The sequence below is a fragment of the Sorex araneus genome, chromosome 5 (assembly GCF_027595985.1).
Source record: "Sorex araneus isolate mSorAra2 chromosome 5, mSorAra2.pri, whole genome shotgun sequence".
Classification (NCBI taxonomy): domain Eukaryota; kingdom Metazoa; phylum Chordata; class Mammalia; order Eulipotyphla; family Soricidae; genus Sorex; species Sorex araneus.
Genome location: NC_073306.1, coordinates 199918029 through 199930237, shown reverse-complemented (window position 1 = coordinate 199930237; position 12209 = coordinate 199918029). Strand labels below are relative to the sequence as shown.

General features: G+C 53.2%; 1 protein-coding gene across 8 annotated transcripts in view; it reads right to left on the bottom strand.

The window, feature by feature from the left end:
- SEPTIN11 (septin 11) overlaps nt 1–12209 on the bottom strand; it is an 89694-nt gene that overhangs the window by 10221 nt on the left and 67264 nt on the right. For all 8 annotated transcript variants that reach the window (XM_055139539.1, XM_055139542.1, XM_055139541.1 and 5 more), the window contains exons 4-8: nt 10947–11133; nt 8371–8532; nt 6268–6364; nt 5621–5789; nt 3046–3178 (exon numbers count right to left, since the gene is read on the bottom strand). In XM_055139539.1, the coding sequence (XP_054995514.1) occupies nt 3046–3178; nt 5621–5789; nt 6268–6364; nt 8371–8532; nt 10947–11133 (748 nt within the window). The remainder of the gene's footprint in view (nt 1–3045; nt 3179–5620; nt 5790–6267; nt 6365–8370; nt 8533–10946; nt 11134–12209) is intronic.

Genomic DNA, 12209 nt, shown 5'->3' with positions numbered 1-12209 from the left:
CCCGATAAAGAATCCACTGTGGGACCGCCTCTGGCGCCACGGAAGCTCAGGAACCCGCCTTGGTCCAGAGATCTCGAAAGAGATGGCAAGCTGCAGAGATGCCTCCAGACCCCACGCCAGGGGTGTCGTTTCTGGAGCATCCCAGAGTGGGGCTGAGTCCCTCCACCTGCCCCAAAGAGCCCTGGCAGCTGAAAACCTCCACAACCCCATCAACGCCACGCTCTCGGCTGGATGCTTCTGGACCCCAAATTCACCACCCAGTTAAAGATTTAACTCCAGCTGTGTCACCCCATCAACAGTTTGGAATTCCTGGAGTGACATCTCAAACTCTAGACCACTGACGTACCGGGAGTGGCACGCGCTGGATGGGATGTCAAGTAGGAGGCACCCCATCTCGGGTAAGAAAACACTGACACCCAAGGCTTACCCTGTGACAACATGTTACTAATCTCTTCTACGAGGGTTTAATGGCTCCAGGGTGAGATACTACAATCTTCACATATTTTCTTCTAGGGAAATCTTTTTTGATCATTTTTAGCAAATTAGTTATAACAAGCAATACAAAATAACTCATTTAGGGCCGCTCTTGGCTTGGGTGGTGGTTGGGAAATTTGGAAATAATGATGGTGGGATTGCTGTTGGGATATTGAATGTAATAACTCATAAACAACTTTCTAAAAAACTTTTTAAAAAATATAAAAAAAGAATTCACTGTAACTGTGCTGCAGTGGAATATAACTCTGGTGTAACGAAAGATGAAAACATGAAATTTGCTGCTACATGGATGGAACCGAAAGGTATTGGGATGAACACGAATCTAGTCAGAGGGAGAGGGACAGACTCGGAGTGATCACTTGCGTGTGTGGGATATAAAGAAGGAAGTAGCAAATGGCAAAGGCAATAGAACTTGAGAACTTTCTAGACCTGAGCTGACCAAGGATCAGAGGGGCTGGGGTAGTGGCAGAATAGGGCGTGAAAGGAAGTGACACTGGTGTGGAATGGGGCCCACGAAACCCTGTCAGGACAGTACTACATCACGAACAGCATCACAGTGCCTCGAAGGGGAAAAATTCATTGTGAAAAACATAAAGAACACAGATTACCTATGATCCCCAAAGAAAGAGTCTTAGGAATGAAAGGAGCTCTATTTCTCCTTCTTTTTCAAAATGTGTGATATACACTAACTTAATGACATACTATAGATATATCTCTGTCTTAAAAAGAGAAAGGACATTTAAGGGGCTAGAGCGATAGAACAGCAGAGAGGGTGTTTGCCTTGCATGCAGCCAACCCAGGTTCGATCCCTGGCATCCCATATGGTCTCCGAGCACTGCCAGGAGTAATTCCTGAGTGCAGAGCCAGGAGTAAGCCCTGTGCATCACTGAGTGATGATGACCCAAAGAGAAACAAACAAACAAAAAACACAGAAAGGACATTTAAATAAAAAAGAAGTATCTGGCTCTTGACAAAGTGAACTAACAGAAAAAGAATCACAGAGCCAGAGCGATAGTGCAGAGGTTCAAGTGTTTGCTTTGCAGGGGCCAAGTCTGGTCTGATCTCCAGCACCATATATGGTGCCCCAAGTTCTCCTGCAGCACAAAGCCAGGAGGAAGCCCTGAGCACTGCCGGGTGTGGTCCCCTCCCCAGAACAACAAAACCACAATGCAGGAACTAAAGCAGGAAAGAAGAGAGAAAATAGGCAAGGAGGGGAAAATTCTGACTAGATAATCCTAGATTTTTACCCAGGATCCAGGCGGTATTGAAGCTAAGAGCAAAGCAGAGTTGATGTTCTTTGTTCCTCCCTGCTTAGCAAAACTAAGCCAAGCACTTGGCTATTTAAGTAAGCGCCATGATTCCTAGTCTTTACAAAGATCAATTACCAAGGGGCGATAAAGACAAGTCTTGGGCGATACTGTGAGGAAATGCATGGCCCGAGGCTGAGCACTCGAGACACTCCTTATCTGCTGTCATATTTTCTTTCTCTCCCCCTCACCGGTCATTAGTCCCAAGTCCTCCAACAGGGTGATGAGAGCAAAAGCAGAAATGCATGTTCCTGGGCCTGGGGAGAGGGAACGAGGTGGGTCTGCAGCTCGCTGGGGCAGGGAGCGCCTGGCTGGCAAAAAGGGGAAACCACAAGGAGACAGAAGCCACCGCCCTCAGGGAGAGTTCCAGAACCCGCCTAGTAGACCAATCGGGCCTCAGAATCCCCAATTACAGTCCAGCACTGGTGAACTGAGGGCATCAGAGCTACAAAGAACATGGGGCTAAGTCCAGAGACTTGAGAGTTCAATCTTGTCTTTGCTACTAAGTCCGTAACTGCATAAGCCAATTAATATAGCTCCAGGGAGTGTGGACTGGTAGCCCCGAGCACCACCAGGCTTGGCCCTCATGGGAGCACTGAACTCTCAGCCTGCATCACTAGGGGTGCACTGTGGAGCAGTTCTGCCCCCAGCACCCCCAGGCCTCATCATCAAGGACTGCGGCTCCTATTTTTTTTAAATGTAAATTTTCATTTAATTATATAAACTGTGAGAATTTTTTTTTACAATAAACAACACTTCTAAGTCTTCAAAAGAAATTTACATAAATGAAGTGTATACTTGTTTATCTTTTATCCAAAAAGAGGGTAGCATAGCAGGAGAATAATACTTCACTCATTTTCTCACTACATGCTTTGCATTTAACATTATATAATTTTAAAAAAAAATTTTCTATCTTTTTTAGTGAATCACCATGAGGTGCAGTTATAGACTTACAAACTTTCATGCTTACGTTTCAGTCATACAATAATCGAGTATCCATCCCTCCACCAGTGTGCGGCTCCTATTTTTTTGAAAAGAGATCTGACCTGTTTTTTCACATCAGGTTAGTAAGACCCTCAAGGGACAAAATGCATATCGGAGGGCCAGAAAACCAAAACCAAAAACCAAAAAAAAAAAAAAAAATGCATGTGGCAAGTGCTTAGAGCAGCATAAGATTCTATGAAATATGAAATATTAATAAAAACGCCCCGGAATGTTCCTCCCTACGGACTGAGGGACTTACCTCTTTCTCAGCCTCTTTGAGTTCAGCTTCTTTCTCCTTCACTCTCATAACAAACATCTGTCGCATTTCTTCTTCTTTTTTCTGAAGCTCACCCAAGAATTCATTCCTTTTGGCTTCATATGTCTCCTGAAGGCTAGTCAAAGGTCACAAACCAAGGATGATGTTAGGATGTTCGGTGCATAATAAGAAATTTCAGTTCAGGGGGCTGGAGCGATAGCATAACGGGTAGGGAGTTTGCCTTGCATGCAGCCAACCCGAGTTCGAATCCCAGCATCCCATATGGTCCCCTGAGCACTGCCAGGAGTAATTCCTGAGTGCAAAACCAGGAGTAACCCCTGTGCATTTCCGGGTGTAACCCAAAAAGAAAAAAAAAAAAAAAGAAATTTCAGTTCCGATCCTTCCAACCCATCCACTTACAAACATTAGCTAAAGCTGCCGCAGACCAAAGAACAGACTGAAGGGCACAGAGTCGCCCCGCTATTCAGCTAGTTTGGTGCCCATCAGACGAGACCCCAAGAGCGAGCCAGAGGTCAGTCAGCAAACACAGTGCAGCAGTAGCGGTCTGTCTGGGGAAATACGGGATGCTGGGAATCAAACCCGGGTCAGCCGCGTGCAAGGCAAATGCCCTACCTGCTGTGCTATGGCTCCAGCCCCTGGACCAGGCCCTTCTGCAGAAGCCACCACACCTCCTCCCAGCGGGCTCCAAGGAAATGATTCATCACAAGCCTCAGAAAGTCCTCACCCTCCCGGGGCTTCCCAAGGACCCCGAGGATCGCCCTCTGTGGGGCTGACGGGGTATAGCAACATCACAGCGCCAACAGGTACAGATGTGGGGAGGCGGAATCTGACTATCAGGGCAGGCGACTTTTCTCTGGCTGACGCGCACGGGCACTCGGGCATCTGCGGTCCGAGCTGGGAGAGGGGCTGGCGGATGAAAGCCTGCGGCTGTCCCGCTGCCGGAACACACGGCCAGGCCCCTGTGCCAGGGGAGACCGAGTACTTCTGAGAGCGACCACACGGCCGGCAGAGCCAAAGATACTGGCGCTCTGGCCCGTTACACAAAAAGGGCTTTGACTGGGGCTGCCGGTCCCTGAACCAGAGCGGCTCTTTACTTCACAGAGGAGGAAAGCGAGTCGCATTTTATGGCGAGTGCCTTTAGTTCTCTGTCTGTGCATGAAAGGAACAGAAAGAACAAAGAGCCTCTCTCGGACCCCAAAACCATTTCCAGCAGGTTTACGCGCCCTAGGGACCGTGTGTTTTGTAGGGACTACTTCTCGGCCACTATCTCGCAGGGCCAGCTAACCTCATGCAGCCCCAGAGGGGCCGGGCCTCAGAGCCGCATCTCCTGCGCCCGAGCAGGGGCCTGCTGGATGAGCACCCGGGCAGGACTGAAAGATGGGAAAATGCGAGGGAAGTCAGTTTCTGGGTTAGAAGCTTTGGGGTTGGAGGGGGCGGAGCGTTAGTACAGCGGGTAGGGCGTTTGCCCTGCACGCAGCCGACCCAGGTTCGATTCCCAGCATCCCATATGGTCTCCCAAGCACTGCCAGGAGTAACTCCTGAGTGCAGAGCCAGGAGTAACCCCTGTGCATTGATGGTGTGACCCAAAAAGAAAAAAAAAAAAAAGCAGCAGCTTTGGGTTTGGGGGTCCCCCGTGTGCTCACAGCAGCAGCACACCAGCGGGCGAGTCCAGATTCTAACCAATTCTAGCTCTAAAGCAGCGCCAAGGGAGTAACAGCCTCCCCGGCAGCTCGGGTCGAGGGCCGCCGGGGGCCCCAGTCTGCAGACCACCTCAGGCACTGCGGCCACCTGGCTCCCACCCACGCAGACACAGAAAGGACGGCGCAGCCACTTCCAAGCAGCGTGGCCCCGGGCCCAGAGCACCCCACACCATGAGCTCACTGCAGGGGTTCACCCCGGCTGAGTCGGTCTCCTCTGCACCTGCTCCCGCCACCAGGCCACTGTCCTCCGCCCCGCCAGCTCTGCCAGCCCACGCCATCGACTCTGACGCTCCCCCTCTGCCCCTGGCGTCTGCTTCATCGCCTTCAGTCATCCTCAGTGGGAGAAAGTCCCACGGGATTGTCTTTACGTGACTTTCCCCGCCCTGCCCCTGCTACCTAGACCCGGCCGGGGCCCGAGAGTTAAAAACGCCTCCGGGGAAGTGGACGCTGCCCAGCCCGGGCGCTGCTTGCACCCGTGTGTCGCCCCATCTCCCCTCTTGAGATGATGTGGACTTTCACGCTTTCCTGGCAAATGCTGGGGTGTGCGTAGGGGCTCTCTCTGCCCTTGAAGAAGCCCGGGTGCTCGCGAGCACTTTACTCTCCGCTCTCTCCCTCTTTCCCTTGGAAACCTCCAAATAAAACATTTACTTAAAAAAAAAAACAAAAAACAATAAAACGCCTCCAAAGCAAGAGGCTTAGGACGCCAAGCGAGAGGGAAGGGCGCACCCAAGGAGCTGAGACCCAAGGAGGGAGTCTGGGTGGCTTTGGCCTTGGGGACGGCGCCGGACACGGGCGAGCGTGTGAGAGGCTGAGGGTGACACCTGGCGGTCAGGACGGCCAGCCGCCCCCTCCCTCACCTGAAGGGCTTGCTGTCGGGGTCGGTGTCCTTGAAGCCCATCTCCTCCAGCTTGCAGCGCCGGTACAGCTCGTAGTGGCGCGTGTGCGTCTGCTCCCGCAGATCCTCCATGTTCACCCGGATCAGCATCTCCCGCAGCTTCACGAAGTCGCAGTGGTTCTCGTTCTCGACTGCGGGAGACGGGGGAGAGGCAGCCACGCGCTCAGCACCGCTGGGACCCAGTGCCGGGGCTGACGCTTCCAGGAACGGCCGCCACCGTTCCCGTCCCAGCCCTCAAAGCCCGCGGAGATGCTCTATGCGATCCACCGGACGTTCCTCATGAAGAGGCAACTTCTGATCAAGCGGAGCGGAGCACTCAGGGCCCAGTACCCCGGCCAGAGGAATCCTGCTTGATGGGTGCAGAAACACAGCTGGGAGAAGCAGGCGGGCCCCGGGACAGAGCAGCAGCTGTACTCAACCCCAGAGCGCAGCCAGCGTCCCTGCCCATGCGCTCTGGACACTGGGCAGGCGACCTCACAATACCACCTCCCGGACACGCTCCAACACTCCCGGGAGAAAGGGCTCCTGCGGCAGTGACACCGGCAAGCTTCACGGAAAATCAAACACCTCCCCCAGAGTGCAGAGGCCACTGCCCGCGGCCACGCTTACCCTGAACCACGCCCCAGGGGTACTGCCTGGCCTTCGCCATCTTGTTGCCAATCTTCACTTCCTCGGTGCTGCCGACCACTGCAAACGGGAGGTGGACCTGCAAGGGCACGGGGGTGAGCGGGGCTCTAGGACCAGACGCACTTCACTGACTCTTCATTTCCACTTAAGAAATGAAAGCAGCATCAAGTTAAGTATATACAACTTATACACAGCACTGTCGGCCCGCTGTTCATCGATTTGCTCGAGCGGGCACCAGTAACGTCTCCATTATGAGACTTGTTACTGTTCTTGCCATATTGAATATGCCACGGGTAGCTTGCCAGGCTTTGCCGTGCGGGCAGGTAGCTTGCCGGGCTCTCCAAGAGAAACAGAGGAATCGAACCCGGGTCATCCGCGTGCAAGTCAAACTCCCTACCCACTGTGTTATACCTATGTGCACAACTTATATATACTTAGCTATACATTTTTTATAACGTGTCTAGCTTTTTTTGGTTTGTTTTGGTTTGGGGGCCACATGTGGCTCAGGGGTCATTCCTGACACGGCTGGGGTCCCTACATGATGCCAGTACATGCCAGGTAAGAGTCTCTCCGGCCCCTAACTTCACTGTGTTCGTAGAATTCCTTTGTGTGAAACTATTTTTATCAACCTTTGCTGCCATGTCGAGTCACTCACCGATACCCGTAACTAGAGACGACATTTCTGGGTGAGAGAGATCTGGCCTGTTATCTGGCTGGGTCCTGCACACAAATGCGCTCGACACAGTTTCCTCTAAGTGAGCCGACACAGAATCTGCTGGCACTGACGGCTGGCGGGAGGGGAGCACTGACTGAGGGAGCCCCACTCAGCTGTCGTCTGCGTGGCTCCGGGCCCCGACTGCAGCATTCGGGGCCTGCCGGGCCCAAACCTCACAGCTCCTTCTGCCCCTGCATCTGGGTTCTGTCTTCTGAACACACAGGGCCACCCTTCCTCTCCATAGTGATGACCCTATTTTCACAGCCCCGCCGTGACGACTTTCCCGGGAGAGTCTGTTCTTCGGTTTCCTCCCGGGATCCCAGGCCCTTCGTTTCCCATGGAACATGCCACCAAGCCTATCTGTCACAGTGAGTCATGCGAGATGGAAGTGACCAGACTGGGCCGGAGAGGACAGGGACTCTCTCCCCGTGAGTGCGATCTCTTCGTGTTCCATTTACAAGGCGATAGAAAAGTTGTTGTCGAAGCTGACACTTGCTTCCAAATGCCCAATCACGCCGGGAATGATTTCAGGAAGAATTTCCTCCCTAAAGGACAACCACCCTTTATGGAAAAGCCCCTGGGCTGACCTGAAGAAACAAGAATTCGTTTTGTGCAATGACTCTGACCCCCTCCCAGGCTCTCAGGATGGCAAACTACACAAGAACGGCTTCAGCGCTCCTGCTAACTAGATGGCCTTGATCAGGCCATTTAATTATCAGGAGCCTCGGAATGACTTCCTTGTTATGCAATGTCCAGAACAGGCAAATTTATGTAGGCAAGAAAGTGATTTCCCATGGCTGGGATAATTAAATCTACGGCTACAAAGGGACATGGTTTCCTTCAGAGGTGATGAAAGCGGTCTACAATGGATTCTGGCAAAGGCGGAATAATTTTGTGAGTAGAATGAACATCACTGGGAACCTCAAATGAGAGGGCTGCACAGCACATTCATTCTTATTGCAATAAAACTGCCAGCATAAGAAAGAAAGCCTTAAACGCGTTTAATAATGACAGGACAGGCCCCTTTCATGATCAGGTCTAAGGGAGCAGATTGTATCTTAACCTACCACAAATTATGACATCTAGACTCACTTCCACTGCCACGAGCACGTCCTTGTGAATCAATTTTTTAAACCCAGCATTCAGGGGAAGGCCAAGCCAGCTTCCAGTTGCATTTCACTGAAGCAACCCTACAACTACGAACCTGGACCTGAAACTCGGCCATCTTCAGGGACATCCACCTCCCCCCCCCCACTCCCTGCATGTCCTGACATCCTGTCCCTCCCCACCTCAGTTTCTCCATCTACCAAATGGGAGACTGAGGCCGGAAGAGCTACGGCCGCTCGCTCCCTTCCCCCAGGGAGACTCACGCTCATGGTTGCATTGATCTCTGCCACCGTTTCCTCATCTGTGGGGAACTGATAGATCTGGACGCCATTGCTGACCAGTTCACTCATGATCTTACTCTTGAATTTGTGCAATTCGTTCTTGGCAATCGTGTCGGCTTTTGCAATGATCGGGATGATGTTCACCTGGGGAGTAAACAGATGCGATTTTACACCACTGCCGCGTGCGCGAAGGACAGCAGATGAGTAACACACAGCAAACCTACAAGCTGTGAAGCCCAACTTAAGAAACTAGAGATACTGAAATAGATAAAATTAGATACTGAGCCTGGACCGCCCACCTGGTGCCCAATTCAGCAGATATGGGACAATCTTATAGTTTCATCGCCAAATACTTCTACTTCCTCCCACCCTGCATAGAAAGCAGGTGTGTCATTTCCCCTACAGAGAAAAAGGAAGCGATACTCTCCGACCAACAGCGGTAACAAAGAAGCCTATTCTCTGAAGAAGCAGCCACTCCCTCAGACCCTCCCAGCTCCCTGAGTTTGATTCTTGCCTGTTCCCAACAGTGGCGTGACAAAGTCGGCCTCAGAAAGGAAGAACATTCAGCTCCGTGAATGGTGTGTCAGATCCTTTCTTTTCGCTAACGTTCTAAACTCTGCTAGGAGAGAACCACAACAAAAGTGGCTTCGCCTACTTTGAAAATTTTCAAAATCACACCAATGAATTCCTTTGAAAACCAGCTTGCGGCACATTTCTCCTGAGTGCCAGGCGAGACAGAACCTAAGGCGGCACTCGCTTTCAGAGGATCCGTCAGAAAGCAAGGGGAAGGCGGGTCTGACAAGGAAGGCAGAAAAACCCACAACTACAGATGACGACAGGCCCCTGTAGTGAAGCTACAAGTCCAAGGTGAAACATTTTTCTTCCAACCAACCTTCCTCCTACAGCTGACTAATCACAGGGCATTAAAAAAAAATCAGACCTGACAATTTTTTTCCAAAATAATTTGTGTTGAAATTTAGATTCTCTCTCCTCTTTCTCGCTCTCTCTCTCCTCCCTCTCTCTCCTCCCTCTCCCTCTCTCTCCGCCCGCCCCCCCACTCTCTCTCACACTCTGCCGTGTGGGCGGGATACTCTCTGTAGCTTGCTGGGCTCTCCGAGAGGGACGGAGGAATCAAACCCAGGTCAGCCGCATGCAAGTCAAACACCGTACCCACTGTGCTATCGCTCCAGTCCAACAAATGTAGTATTTAAAAAAAAAAAAATATATATATATATATATATATATATGTGCCTGAGAAACTCGAATGAGTCAACAAGTTGGGGGGCAAACCTATTTTCCAGCGTCTCGGACCCACACCCAGTCTCTTCCCGGAGGAGGAGAATGCTGGCGAGGGCCCGGAGGGACAAAGGAACAAAACCTCCTCAGCTGCTTTGACTCCGCGTGCACATTCGGCAGACAGTGACTTCAAGAGGGATAAAACGTCAGCGGCTCAAAGTCTCCTCACCAATTTGGTCCGCCAGACCATGCAATTTAAATTGTTTTAGGAAAAAAAAAAATCCTTTTTTTTCCGCAGCAAAGGCCTCGGCATCATTTCCCAAACGGTGGGCTCGCTCTGCGCCAGGGCGCCTGGGCCCGCTGGCATGGCCTGGGCCGGTACCATGCTCGGCTGCTCCCTGAAAGCCGGCTGAGCGGCCGTGGCACGCTTGGTGCTTTCTCGGGGGCTGTATCTGTGTGGCTTTGTTTCCTTCGCCTTTTCAAGGTCAGCAGGGCTGGGCACTCCGCAGACACGCGGCCAGCCCAGGTTTGACCCCTGGCCCCCTGAGCCCGCTAGGAGTGACGGCCCCCAGCTCACGTGCAGTCGGAAGTAACTGCTGAGCATCGCTGGGTGTGTGCCCCCTCCCGCCCCCCGAAATCAAGTCTCCTAAGTCCACTGCTGCCTTGGGGCTGGCTGGGGAAGGGGTGCAGGGGTGCAGACTCCGCCTTGGGCAGGGGCGCGCTTTCCTGCGCGCCTTCCCGGACCTGCGCCCAAGCCCCCAGCGCAGGGCTCCGTGTCCCTGTGCAGGGCATGGAGCCTCCCGGGACACTGCGGCTCAACCCAGTGTGGCTCTGGCCACACTCCTGGCCTTGGGGGGAACAGCCGAGGCTGTCAGAGTCTGTTTCTTCAAAGCAGTGTTGGGGGGAGCCCCAGGCGCCGGCCTGTGCCTCTGCGGGCTGGTCTCACGGGCACTTTCCCCTCAGGACTCTGTCCCTCGGGACAAAGTGTCTGTGAACACTGTGGTTAAGTCCAAAGAGTGGCACCCAGGAAAGCCCTCGGAGCACGGGAGACTTTCCGGCAGGCTCTGAGGGGTGTGGTGGGGGCTGCCATCTGCTGCCGTCCCATCTCACCATGGCAAGAGTCCTCGTAGCAGACGTCCCTCTGGGGAGGCCCCTGGCCCGTGCAGACACAGAGCGTGCCCGGGGCGTCTCCATCCTCTCCTCTGCACCTGAGCGTGGACTGTCTAACCAAAGCCAAGCAAAGCCCAGCTCACACGGAACACAGGGACCCATCGGGCCTTTGGATACAGACGATCTGAAAGAAGAGGGGGGGCGGGGTGTACCTTACTGTCCAGCTTCTTCATGGTGACCAGATCCAGGGACTTCAGGGAATGCCCCGTGGGGGCGATGAAGTAGAGGCACGCGTGGATCCTCGTGTCGTGGTAGTTGAAGAGGGACCGTTTGATCTTCAGCTCCTCCTGCAGGTAGGCCTCAAACTGGGCGTCGATATATTCCACGATTGGCTTATAGCTAGAACGCAAGAGAACAGCTGCTGAAAAACACACGTGGGGGGGGGGGGGCGGTGGGAAGAAGAAATAAGACAGGGACAGGGGGAGCAAAGTCAAGGGTATGTGAGCGCAGCGGTGGTGTGGACAGGCCGCATGGCTGAATCTCCAAACCACAGACCTCAGCGCCGAACACAAGAGACCCGAACTTCAACAACCAACTTAAAAAAGGGCCTGTTAAGGTGCAGGCTGGGGGAAGGGGGGGCGGGGGGGGACAGACCGGGAATCTGCTAGAAAGCAGAAGACGCAGAGGGTGGGGCTGGTGCTGGCACCGATGCCTAAGGCCCACCTACGAATACCTTTGTGAATCACGGAGCTTTGACAAAATTTTGAAATAAATCAAAATACAAATAGAAAACAACTTTGGAACCTGCATAATTCTAGCCTCAAACCTCTCTTACGCCGGCCTCAGTCCCTTCCGGAATGTTTCGCCCTCGTCCTGGCACCCCGAAGCCCGGGGTCCTCACCGCGCTACGGCAGGCCCTCGCCACCTGGTCCCCGAGCCGCTCTGCCAGCTCCTTCCACCCCTTCCCTGCCCGGCTCCATCCTTTCTGTCGCCCCAACGGAGCAGCGCCCACAATCCAAGCTCCCCCCGCTCCTATCCCTTGGCTGGCGCGGCCCCTCTCTCTGACGCTTCTCGGCGACACCATCTTCTCAATCTTCTGGTCATTTTTGCTTCAAAGCAGAGATTTTAAATGTGTGGGACATGCTGTCGCCGCCTGGTACCCAGGACTACACTGCCGGTCAGGCTAACCCTGAGCCTCAAAAGCCGTCCCATTCAAGTGATGCGACAGGGGCCGGAGTGATAGCACAGCAGGTAGGGCGTTTGCCTTGCACGCGGCCGACCCGGGTTCGATTCCCACCATCTCCCATATAGTCCCCCAAGCACTGCCAGGAGTAACTCTTGAGTGCACAGCCAGGAGGAGCCCCTGAGCATTGCTGGGTGGGTTGGGAGGGAGGGAGGGAGGGAGGAAGGAGGGAAGGAAGGAAGGAGGGAAGGAAGGAAGGAAGGAAGGAAGAAAGGAAGGAAGGAAGGAAGGA